The 12,693-nt window shown below is 40.1% G+C and overlaps 1 protein-coding gene across 5 annotated transcripts in view; it reads right to left on the bottom strand.

Annotated features, from left to right (window-relative positions):
* The window catches only part of RERE (arginine-glutamic acid dipeptide repeats), a 409,293-nt gene that overhangs the window by 159,250 nt on the left and 237,350 nt on the right, over positions 1–12,693 (bottom strand). For all 5 annotated transcript variants that reach the window (XM_043924145.1, XM_043924148.1, XM_043924149.1 and 2 more), the window contains one exon: positions 856–960. In XM_043924145.1, coding sequence (XP_043780080.1) covers positions 856–960 — 105 coding nt within the window. The remainder of the gene's footprint in view (positions 1–855; positions 961–12,693) is intronic.

Below are 12,693 nucleotides of genomic sequence, written 5' to 3'. Positions count from 1 at the left end.
AACCAAGCATCTTTCATTTCTTTCTCAATTGCTATACTTGCAGATTATGTATGTCTTGACTGTCCTGAGCAAGTATAGACTACCTGGTCATCTAATGACCTTCTCTCTTTTTTTAAAATCCTTAATAAAACACAGTCACATGAGTGATACAGATAAATATGAATACATACAGTCTTACAGACATTCTCTCATGGGATGAATTAAAATTACAGCCTATTAGAGACAAACAATTTCTTCTGTTAAATTACAGTATTTTGACTCTGTTGCTTTTCATTCAAAAAGTAATAATTCTATTTACCAAGATGGCTGAGAAATGGATGTATCCATCTTAAACTAGCAGCCTTACTAGAGATATTTCAGTGAGTGTTCCTGGGGATTTATTAAGGGAACAAATTACTAATCAACACAACCGCAATGTCCTAGTATTTTCAGTATGGTGTAATGGAAGGTTTGACTGAATGTGCATGAGAGTACAGTTCATAATAAGTTCAGAATACAGACCAACGAAACATACATCTTTATCTTGCCCTCTGCAAACCCAAATTTCTCACTTTTCCTTTTCTTAACAATGAGTGAGGCGGGGTCGAGAGGGGAGAAAGCAACCAATAAGCTGCTTTAGATACCACAGACATTAATTACAGCTCTTTTCAAAGAGATTTACTACAGGACTTGGTGTCTCTCTCACTTTCTTTTTCATCTTAGGAGTATATGCCCAGAAGTGCCCCCCCCCACACACACACGCCCAGAAGTGCAGACACACACACACACACACACACACACGTCCAGAAGTGCAGACAAACACACGCACGCGCGCGAGAGAAGTTCTCAACCTAGGGGCCCATGTGATGCACTTACCTTGTCTCAGGGTTGTAGCCTAGTATGTAGAAGAATGAATCCACTCGGGCTTTAAACTCTCTAGCAGCAAATATGTCAGAAAAATGGGAGATGTTACACTTCCCTCTGAAAATAAACAAACAAAAAATGTTAGCAATACCCTCAACTGCTTTGTAAATCAAAATACTGCTGGAAAGGTAGGAGTGAGGGAGATGTAACTCAATCCATAGTACTCTGAGAAAATGCAGAATATAGTGACAAACTCATTAATAATCTATTCAGAAAAATGGGAGTTTCCCCCCAAAATAAGAAAATGTCCAATAATATATATATTTTTTGTTTCATGACTGCTTTTACCTACAACTTTACAACATAACTGCTTTTATCTCAGTCTTTTAGAATAAAATTAAACAACAAAAATGAACTAAGGGCAGGATTGGGGTAAAGGATATGAAACATTTTGGGAGAAAATTTAAACCACAGTCACACTACTTTACCAAAAAATCCATCTAAAGTCTTTGTAATCATCAAAGCAAAATGGGCCTTTTCCTCCTGCTGCCTTAAGACAAGGAGAACATGTAACTGAGTATGGAAGAAATTCACTGTCTTGGAAATTAAAACCTGGAGAAATTTTAACTTTTTAAATATATACATGTGTTTGAATATACAAATACACACTTCCCAAATTTTCAGGTAACATTCAATGACTACACTGGAAAACACTTTTCCATTGAAATACTGCAATAAAGAACAGTAAGGCAGGTTCATCTACTAACCTTAGTAACCTTAGACCACGATATAGTTTAGAGTTCTACATTACTTAACTCCTAAAGCAGAGTTTCCAGGCACCAAATGTAAATGTCATTTACATCACACCATGAGGTACCTACCGCCCACCTTCCCATGACACACACCTGTGCACACACTGGAGTGTTGGGAGAACTTCCGGGATTCCCAAGAAGGCAGGTAGGTTTTAAGAATTTCAACTCCCTCAGCCATTTAGGCAACTTTAACTTCAAGTGGAAGCCAAAGGCTAAGATCAGAGTAGAGTGAACTGGTGGGTCAAAGGTTCATCAACAACACCTGTGAGACACTTCCAGGGATGTGACCTCCCACTGCTTGAGCAGGCATTCCATTCCCGCAAGGATCCATCAGCTGGCATGGTAACAACATGCACACACTTGCTACTGGCCAAGGTGTTAGTGAAAGAAACTGAGGGATGTCAACATGGCAGTAGACGTTCATTCACTTCCTGCCAAATCAAAAAGCAACACCCTCCTTTCCCACAGAGCTTAAGTAACCTGTGACCAAAGCCTCAGTACTGGGCAGAAGACAAGATGATCTCAGATAGTCGCCATTTTAAAATTTAATAAAAATACTACTGAATTCCTGAAGTTCCTTTGGATACAACTGATTAGAAAACAGCATAGGGTTACTGAACACTTAAAATCCTTTGTTGACAGCAGCTTTCCTGTAGTTAGCAGCATCCCTGGCCTCTGCCCCAAAGCACCCACATGTGCCATCACTGTGACACCCAAAGACACTGCCAAAACACTCCCAGGGAAGGACATGGCTGTGCTGTGCTTAGTCACTCAATTGTGTCTGACTCTTTTCGACCCCATGGACAGTAGCCCACCAGGCTCCTCTGTCCATGGGGATTCCCCAGGTAAGAACACTGGAGTAGATTGCCATGACCTCCTCCAGGGGATCTTCCCAACCCAGGGATCGAACCCAGATCTTCCACATTGCAGGCAGATTCGTTACTGGAGGGGCAACACAAATAGTTTAGGGAAAACCCAGATCAGTGAGAAGAGAAGGCTGTCATCTGATAAATGACTATGAAACTGTACCAATGGGATTTTATCTACCACTATGTCCTTCACCTGTTTCCTGTTTAATTATAAGAAGAGTATGGATTTTCATATCTTAATTTTATATTCTGCTACTCAATTTTTTAGCATATGATATAGTTTAATCATTGATTCTCTGAGGTTTTCCTACGCTATACACAGGAATGCATATGCTATGCATTCCTATACAGAATGCTAACTGTATACGCAAATAAACATAGTTTCACTTCTTCTTCATCCTTTCTTAAGCCTCTAGTGAGGGCTTCCCTAGTAGCTCAGTGGTAAAGAATTCACCTGAGAAGAAGATGAGGGTTTAATACCTGAGGTGGAAGATCCCTGGAAGAAGAAATGACAACCCATCCCAGTATGCTTACCTGAAAAATCCCATGGACAAAGGAGCCTGGAGAGCTACGGCTCATGGAGTCACAAAGAATCAGTCCAGACTTAGCGACTGAACAACAAAAGGAAGTCTCCAGGTGCACTGTTCCACTAATACAATGAAAACGTGGAAAGTAGTGGAAACTGAGGACATCTTTGCCTTCTTCCTGATCTCAATGGAAATATCTCTTGGGTGTTCCCATTAAACATGACACCCACTTTAGAATAATTGTATCACAACCATAGTTTTGGGGATAAGCTTTTCCCCTAGATTTATTAACACGGTATATAGTATTAACAGAGTCTCGAGCAGTAAACCTACCCTGCATTCCTGGAATAAATCCCAGTTGGTCGTAATGTACTTTTGATAAAATATCAGAATTCTTTAAAGTACTTGATTAATTAGATGTAATGTTTTTTCCTCATAAATTCCTGCTTCTATCATTACTGCTTCCTTCATTGTGCCTCTGTTATTTTAACAGTTTGTTCACACTAGCCTTGGTACAAAATGTCCACCAACAAAGAAACAGGTAAACAAAGTACTATATATCTTACAATGATATTACTAAACAACAATATCACATACACAAAAAATTATATACTGTATGATTCTGTTTATATGAAGTTCTAGAAGAGCATAGAGGAATTGATGGTGGGAGAAATCAGAACAGTGGCTGTTTTGGGGCGGGAAGTTTAGCGAGAAGAGCTGCTAAAGGGAAATTTCTGGGATGATGGGAACATCTCGTGTCTTGTTTGGGGTCAAACAAATTTGCCAAAATTTATGAAAATGTAAACTTAAATTCTGAATTTTTTTGTATATATATATATAAAAAGTACTGGGAGAAAATAAAGCAAGTGTCATCAGCATAGAGCTGCAGCTGTCCTTGCTGGTTCAGGAGCCCTGAGTACTGGGCAGAGGTGAAGACAGGGCTGACCTGAGCAGGAAGCCCCTCAGCCACTCAGTTGGTTCTAACTGACTGGCATCCGTTCTGAAATATGTTTCACATCACCTGGTATTGAAGAGCTTATGTTTTAAAGTGTGTGTACATATGTACCATTTTAAGCACTCAGTATTTTTTCTCCAGCGCTCTCCTTTCTTTATGCTCTAGCTCAGAACAGTACATTATTTGACAGTGTTTGTGAAATGGAGGCAGAGAGACTGCTAGAAGAAAATTGCCATCATGCCCACCTTGCTGAAACAGTTGCTTTCACAGCCTCCTCAGTTCTGCCTTCCCCATATCTAACGTGATGCTTCTAAAGACAGGGAAGCACCATGTTTGAGGGTCCTTCTGTTCAGCAGCAACAAGAGTTTCCTGGAAAAGACTTGCTTGGGAAGTGCTTTGCTGTGATGCCCCACAGGTATGCCCTGGGCACCAAACCACCTACACAGCTCTGTGGCTAGTGGGAGAGGGCCATCTTAAGGGGATGAAAAAGAAGAGAGAACCTCCTCATACAAGCAGAGAAACAAATGGAAACCCTGGCCAGAAATTCATTCCCTCAAACTATACCCAGAATTGAGCAAGTCTTCATATACCCCAGATATGCAAACCTCAGAGAAACTCCTGGAGAGAGAGGTACACAAGCTTATGCAGACAGCTCAGAGTAGCATGCTCATTTACAGCTCTCACCGCCACTCAACCAAAAACGAGGGGGAAAAAGACTGTGAGAGAGAGGGATTATCATGTCTGTGGCACAGGCATAGAATTTTTTTCTTTTTTAGGTTTCTTTTCTGTTTCTAGTTCTTCCGTTTCCTTTGCTTTCCTTTATGGGTTATATGAAGGTTTTTTAGATTCCATCTTGATACAATGTATTGAGTGTATTGCTCTATACAGTTTTACAGTCAGTTCAGTCGCTCAGTCATGTCTGACTCTTTGCCACCCCATGGACTGCAGCACGTCAGGATTCTCTGTCCATCACCAACTCCCAGAACTTGCTCAAACTCATGTCCATCGAGTCAGTGATGCCATTCGACCATCTCATCCTCTTGTCATCCCCTTCTCCTGCCTTCAATCTTTCCCAGCATCAGGGTCTTTTCCAATGAGTCAGTTCTTTGCATCAGATGGCCAAAATATTGGAGTTTCAGCTTCAGTGTGAGTCCTTCCAAAATTCAGGACTGATTTCCTTTAGGATGGACTGATTTGATCTCATTGCTGTATAAGGGACTGTCAAGAGACTTCTCCAACACCACAGTTGAAAAGCATCAATTCTTCAGTGCTCAGCTTTCTTTATGGTCCAACTTTCACATCCATACATGACTACTGGAAAAACCATAGCTTTGACTAGACGGACCTTTGTCAACAAAGTAATGTCTCTGCTTTTTAATATGCTGTTTAGGTTGGTCATAGCTTTTCTTCCAAGGAGCAAGTGTCTTTTAATTTCATAGCTGCAGTCACCACGTGCAATGATTTTGAAGCCCAAAAGAATAAAGTTTCCCTATCTATTTCCATGGAAATGCAAACTATTTCCATTGTTTCCCCATCTATTTGCCATGAAGTGATGGGACCAGATGCCATGATCTTCGTTTTTTTGAAGATTGTTTTCTGAGTCTTAGCCCAGCTTTTCACTCTGTTCTTTCACTTTCATCAACAGGCTCTTTAGTTCTTCTTTGCTTTTTGCCATAAGGGTGGTTATCATCTGCGTATCTGAGGTTATTGATATTTCTCCTGGCAATCTTAATTCCAGCTTATGCTTCATCCAGCCTGGCATTTTGCATGATGTACTCTATATATAAGTTAAATAAGCAGGGTGACAATATACAGCCTTGACATACTCCTTTCACGATTTGGAACAAGTCTATTGTTCCATGTCCAGTTCTAACTGTTGCTTCTTGACCTGAATACAGATTTCTCAGGAGGCAGGTAAGGTGGTCTGGTGTTCTGAGCTCTTTGAAGAATTTTCCACAGTTTGTTGTGATCCACACAGTCAAAGGCTTTGGTGCAGTCAACAAAGCAGAAGTAGATGTTTTTCTGGAACTCTCTTGTTTTTTCTATGATCCAATGGATGTTGGTAACTTGATCTCTGGTTCCTCTGCCTTTTCTAAATCCAGGTTGAACATCTGGAAGTTCACAGTTCACGTTCTGTTGAACCATGGTTCAACAGTTTTAGTGGTTGCTCTAAATACAATATACAACATTACTGCCACTAAATCCTCTCTGCCTTGCCACTTGTAAATTTTAATTGTCTTAAGTGCTTAAGAAACATTCTTAAATACTCCTCAAAGACACAAAAGTAAACACAAACAAATGGGAAAACATCCCCTATTCATGGATAGGAAAATTCAACATGGCATTTTTCCAAACTTCTAAAACATACTATAAAGCCTCTATGGGCTTCCCTGGGCTCAGTGGTAAAGGATCCACCTGCAGTGCAGGTGACACAGGAGATGTGGGTTCAATCCCTGAGTCAGGAGTATCCCCTAGAGAAGGGCATGGCAACCCACACCAGAATTCCTGCTGGGAGAATCCCATGGACTGAGGAGCCTGGCGGGCTGTGGTCCACGGGCTGCAAAGAGTTAGACATGACTAAGCACACACATAAAGCCTCTATAATTAAGAGTGTAGTACCAGCACATAAACAGACAATAGGAAACAGAACAGCAAATCCAGAATACATACTGGAAATAAAGGGGGCATCTCAAACCACTGAGGTAAAGACAGTGAATGGTACTGGGTGGGTCAGTCGGGTAAAATGCCTCTTTAAAACGTGGGGTAAGGGGGCTTCCCTGGTGGTCCAGAGGTGAAGAATCCGCCTTCCTGTGCAGCGAATGCAGGTTCAATCTCTGCACAGGGAACTATGATCCCACCTGCCACAGGGCAACCAAGCCTCTGAACTGCAACTAGAGAAGCAACAAAGACCTGACATAGCTCTCCTACCCCCCAAAAAAAGAAAAAATGGTGTAGGTAAGTACTTTCTAACTATGACTCAAAGTCTTGAGGGAATGAAAGAAAAGACTGGTAAGTCTGGCTAAACAGAAATAAGCTTTGCATAGTTTTTAAAATAATAAAATTAAAAGAAAACTGATGGAAGTAGGAGAAAATATCTGCAACAGGCATATTAAGAACTTTTAGAAAGGGAGAGACAAAGATATAAACCCACAGAAAAGACATAAACAGATAATTCATAGAAATATAGACAAAAATATCCTTCAGAAATGAAAATATGCTCAAACTCACTCACTGTTAGCAAAGCAAAGTAGAACAACACTTAGATACTATTTCTCATCTATCAATCAGGCAGGCAAAGGTTTTTAAAATAACATAACACATTCTGCTGGGAAACAGAAAGCCTCAGACATTGTTGGAGGAAATGCAAACCGGTATACGCTCTCAGTCCGGGAAACATACATACGTAAACTTTTCAATTCAGCAACCCTTTTCCTAGGAATCCACCCTGAAGATACTCATCCAATAATAAGGACTCGCATATGCACAAGGATACTCACTGCAGCATTGTTTATAACTGAAACATCTTGGAAACAACCTACACAAGAGAGCAGATGAATAAACCACAGCACAGCCACACAGTGGAATGCTACACAGCTGTGAAAAAGAGTGAGCTGAGTTAACTGCCATGGAGCAATTTCTAGAACCATGAAGTAAAAATCAGCAAAGTGCAGGAGAGTATGCCATCCTTCACATAAGAAAGAAGAAGGTACAAGAAAATAGACATGTACTTGCTCATCTATGAAAAGAGTACAAGAAGGATAAACTAAGAAGTAATGGGATCAGTTATCTATACCAGGTAGGTAGGCAAGAGGAGGAAAGAAATGGGGAATGGGGCTCAAGACTGGATCTCCTTACAGCTCTGAACCTTGGAGCCACAGCAGTAGTCCACAAACCCTCCCTCACCAAACAGCTCAAATCAACGAAGAGCAACCAAAGTTGGGATGAAAGTCTAACAAAGATGAACCTAGCTATATATAAATAAATAATACAAGCACACCTAGGGAGCTATGAAAAACAGAACGGACCTGAATAATTTGAGAAAACAGGCTCTTGTCCATAATATACACTATGTGAAAAAGCGTGTTAGTCACTCAGAAATGTCTGACTCTTTGTGACCCCAGGGACTGTACATAAGACTAAAGACTAAGATACAGTCAATAAATTTGTTTCTCACAGGTGCATGGGTAACAAATTCTGAAACTAAGTGTATCAAAGAATTGGATAAAAATAAGCAAATATAAATATATTAAAAAATAAAATAAAATAAAAGCTGAGTATTTCACTGTTGAAGAAAGAAGTTATCGGTAAAGGGGAGGAGAGGGACTTCCCTGGTTAAGATTCTGTTTTCACTTCAGGGGGCGTGGGTTTGATCCCTGGTTGGGGAATTAAGGTCACACATGCAGTGAGCAATGGCAAAAATAAAAATAAAAAATAAAAGGGGAAGGTACAAGGAATCTTGTGGTGCTAGTCAGACCATCCCCTCTGCTCTGGGCCACGTGAAGACAAAGGGAGAAGCCATCAGTCTGCGCACCAGAACCAGGTCCTCACCAGAACTCAAACACATGGGCAGCCTCAGACACAAACAAACACACTTGGAACCTTTAGTTTCCAAAACTCTGAGAATGAAGTTTCTGTTGGCTTATAAGCCACCCAGTCTATGGTCTTTTGTTTCTAGCAACCCAAATGAAGTAAGGCGACCATGAAAACCAAATAAGGTCTTTGGTTCAATGGCATTGTTCCAATGCTATTTCTTGGTTCTGATAACTATACTGTAATTACATAAGATGCTAACACAAATGAAGACTGGGAGAGAGGTACGTGTTAATTCAGTATTTGTAACTTTTCTTCGTGTCCAAAAGTAGCTCCAAACAATAGAATTTTTAAAAGACTATGACGTGTTCAAGGGCAGAGACAGCATACTATTCAGTGAGGTGTTCCCAGCAACTACAGAGCCCTCCCCCTATGAGCAGCTCAATAATGTGTTAAATGATGAATGAATAAAGAAATAAATGGCTGGCAAGTTATGGTATCTAATGAAGTTCTAAGCATGTACAGACAGAACATATGTACAGACAGAACAATAAAAACAATAAAAATGCTGTAGGTCAGAGTTATTTCACATACAAAAAGAACTGTGGAATGAAGCTGGAAAATGGGTCTTAAGTTGCAACACTAAGAGCTCTGAGGCTTCGTGAGAGCCCTGAGGGAACTTGCAGGCGCTAAAGGAACTTTGTAAACTCTAAGGAAGGGCTGAGGAACTGTACCACGATGACATTAATCTGTTTCAATTACTACACAGATGTGATTCTAGCTGCCCATAACAAAGTAAGCAGATAATTTGATTTGGGTTGAAAAGGGGGCAATCAGAAGCCCAAAAGACATAGTTCAAGGTTTCTTGGTCCAGGGCTTCCAGAAAATTCACTCTAAAACATATTCCTATGACAGTGAATTCCTAGGTTAGATGACATCTTATAACCTGACCTACCTTGGATATTTTTTTCCCAATAGGACACAGATAATCAGAAGGCTGGAAAATAGCTCTCAAGCTGATGAGACAGCTGTGACCTCCTGTCTGCCCTCCTCTATCAATACTTGAGAATCTTCTGTTACAAGTGACCTGAAAATGTTGTCCAGGTCACATGTTCATAATCCAATCACAAAACAATCACTCTTGATCCTTTGATGTCAATAAAATATTATCCTTAGAGAAAAAAAAAAAAAAACTATAACAGCAAACAAACTGCAAGCTACATTTTTTTATTTAGCTTAATCTAGCTAATCTGCTGATTCTCAGAACATCTGGAGATGACTCCTGGGGCTGAACACTTCTCCCCATGCCTGAAGTGGTCAGAGAATCCACTCAAGTCATCCCAGAGGCCACAGAGAAATGAAGTAACTGTATCTCCAAGAACTCAACACAGAACAGTACTTCATTTCACTTTTTACTTTCATCCTTTTATGCCTTTAAGAACACAATTCAGATTCATGAGCACTACTCAGGCTACCGAGTATGAGATACTCTGCAAGAGACTTCTTCATGCTCTGTACCTTACTGGATATAGAACCAGTTCAGGGTTCTGTCGCTTAATCACATGACCTTTTTTTTTTAAGTTTGTTAAAAAGAAGACACTAAGGTTAACAAATGTGACCTTCGTCATGAAACCAGGGAGCAGAGCCAGGATTCAAGCTGAAGTCTCCTAATTTCCATCTGGATCTTTTCCTATCGTACCAGTGTCAGCCAAAAATACATACCTGGGAGTAAGGAGAATTCAAAAAGACTATTAACATAATATTACCAACTGGTTAGTGATCAACGTAAAGAAGAAAAGAAAATAAACAGTTGTACAAACTTAGCCTCAAAGGTAGGAATGGGGGATAGCCAAGGCAAGAAGTCAAAAACAGCAGCATAGCAATAATGCTGGACCTCAAGTCAGATTTCTACTACAGTGAAGATCCCACCATATCTTCTGGGAATAAATCTGGTTGGCGGGGGGCACGGGGGGAATGCTACAGGCTCCATTTACACAGAGAGGCTGCCTAGGAGTTCTGTTTTCCTTTTGATTTGTGATGGTGAAAGGACAAAGCTCTCTGGGCCTTTACAGCCCAACCCCAGCACCAGCTTGAAAGAGAAAGTTATACATAGGTTTCCTCCTGAGTGAATGGAAGGGCCAGAGCCCCCTCAGAGGCTCTGTGAGCCCAAAGAATCCACACAACTGAGCACTTTGATCTCTGAGAAGAATGGTGCTAAGTAAGCACTATCGCTCTTTTTCTTTCTTTTTTGTCCTCCATGGTTTTTTTCAGTACATTCATTTGATCCTCTTTCATGTGCCTATGGACTATTTTATTTGTCCTCTTTCAAAATTGAAGTTTATTTTTGGCAGTACTGCTTTTTACCTGTGGAGAATGAAAAAAATTCTTTCAATGGCCAAATGGCGAACAAAGAATTAGAATTAAAAAATGAAAGCCTAACCCCCACCCCCATACTTTAAAATTAAAGTAATCTAGCTTTAGTGAAGAGAAAAGGAATAGAGATTCCTGGGGGTACTGCTATTCACCTTTGCTTTTATCAAAGATGATCCTACAGTGAGCACTCTGCCACTGCAAACCAGGATTATTAAGCAAAAGCAAGAACCCCCAGATGAGCCTCAGATGCAGACAAATGTCAACACACCCACAAGGGTTACAGAGCAGCTACTAAAACAGATCACCAGTAACCATGTGGTGATGCTCACATTCATCTGGTGTCCTTGGGAAAAAAAAAACCCAACTGTCAAGTCACACAAGAGACGCTCTGTTTGAAGCAGACAAAAATCAAATTTAAGATGCCAGTTTTATAAAATCACCTCATGATCTCTTTAAAGGAAAATGCCACATGAGAAAAAAAGCTCATCAATAAGGGTTCTAGTCGCATACACAGCAAAAAGGAGATAAGGAATCATCACCGTAGCACTCCAGCTCTTCGCTGGCCACTGAAGAGATGATGACATATACAATTACAGAAGATACTGATTATAAACCGAGTCAAAGTTCATTCATCTGGCTCCATCTAGAATTATCTGGAACAACTGGTTCTTCTAAAAATGCTAAAATAGTATAAAATGACTGTACAGATCTGACTATCAGTCTCTGATAAATTTTCAAATAAATTCACTGTAAGCAAAAATATAAAAGTCCACTTAATAATCAGAGTCACTTACTTGTCTTAACTTAAACTCTAAATTGATTAAAAATCATTCACCTCAGTCAAAGAAATAAGATTGCAGAGGGGAGGGGCTGCGGGGAAGCATTCAAAACAGGTAAGAAATTATCCCAGGATCAATCCACTTGTCTTAGCTAACCGTTCAATGGTTCCATCAATCTGTCCAACCTTCCATTAATTCACTTTGTCCAGCGTGCAAGTTTAAGATTGGAAAACTACCCCCAGGAAGACATGAAAAGCTTGGGGGAATTTTGAAAAAAATTTATAAAACACTAGAGGAATTCTCCAAATGTATCTCAAGTTCTGTAAGAAGCCGAATCTAACCCCATACATGCCTTTCCTTACAGCAGGGGCTGGCAGACTACGGTCTGCAATCCAAAGCTGGTCTACCACCTGCTCTTGTACAGCCTGAGAACTAAGAATGGTTTTTCCATTTTTAAATGGCTACAAATTAAATCAGAGAAGACTTGCATCTCCTGACATGTGGAAATTAAACGAAATTCAGATTTCAGTGTTCACAAGTCAAGTTTTATTGGCACACAGCCATCTCACTTATTTACACATTGCCTCTGGCTTTTGCACTACAATGGCTGAACTGAGTAGCTGCAATTAGAGACCATGAAAGACTATCTGACCAAAAAAGTTTGCCCAAACCTGCCCTGTGTTAAAAGTTGCTACACTTTGCCTTGAAATAACTGACTTGAGCTATGCAGCTTTACACAAGAGGCTCCAGATGGTTCTGCTGAATACCATCTGAGCAATATAATAGAGATATCACTCTATCTCATTGTAGCTAAATGCCAGCAAATCCCTATGATTTGTTTTTAAACTGTATTCTTCAATAAAGAAAGTGGTTCTTTCACCATTTTTGTTATTTCCAATGGGAGAAAAGGTATAATAAAATCTCCTGTCTTATTTCTTTACCACTTAAGAAGCCCCAAGTCTTCCTCTCATAAACAAAATATACCAGAATAAATAGGTATCTTTT

This window comes from Cervus elaphus, chromosome 14 (assembly GCF_910594005.1).
Source record: "Cervus elaphus chromosome 14, mCerEla1.1, whole genome shotgun sequence".
NCBI lineage: Eukaryota > Metazoa > Chordata > Mammalia > Artiodactyla > Cervidae > Cervus > Cervus elaphus.
Note: the sequence above shows the minus strand (reverse complement) of the source record. Positions and strands in the feature narration are given on the sequence as shown.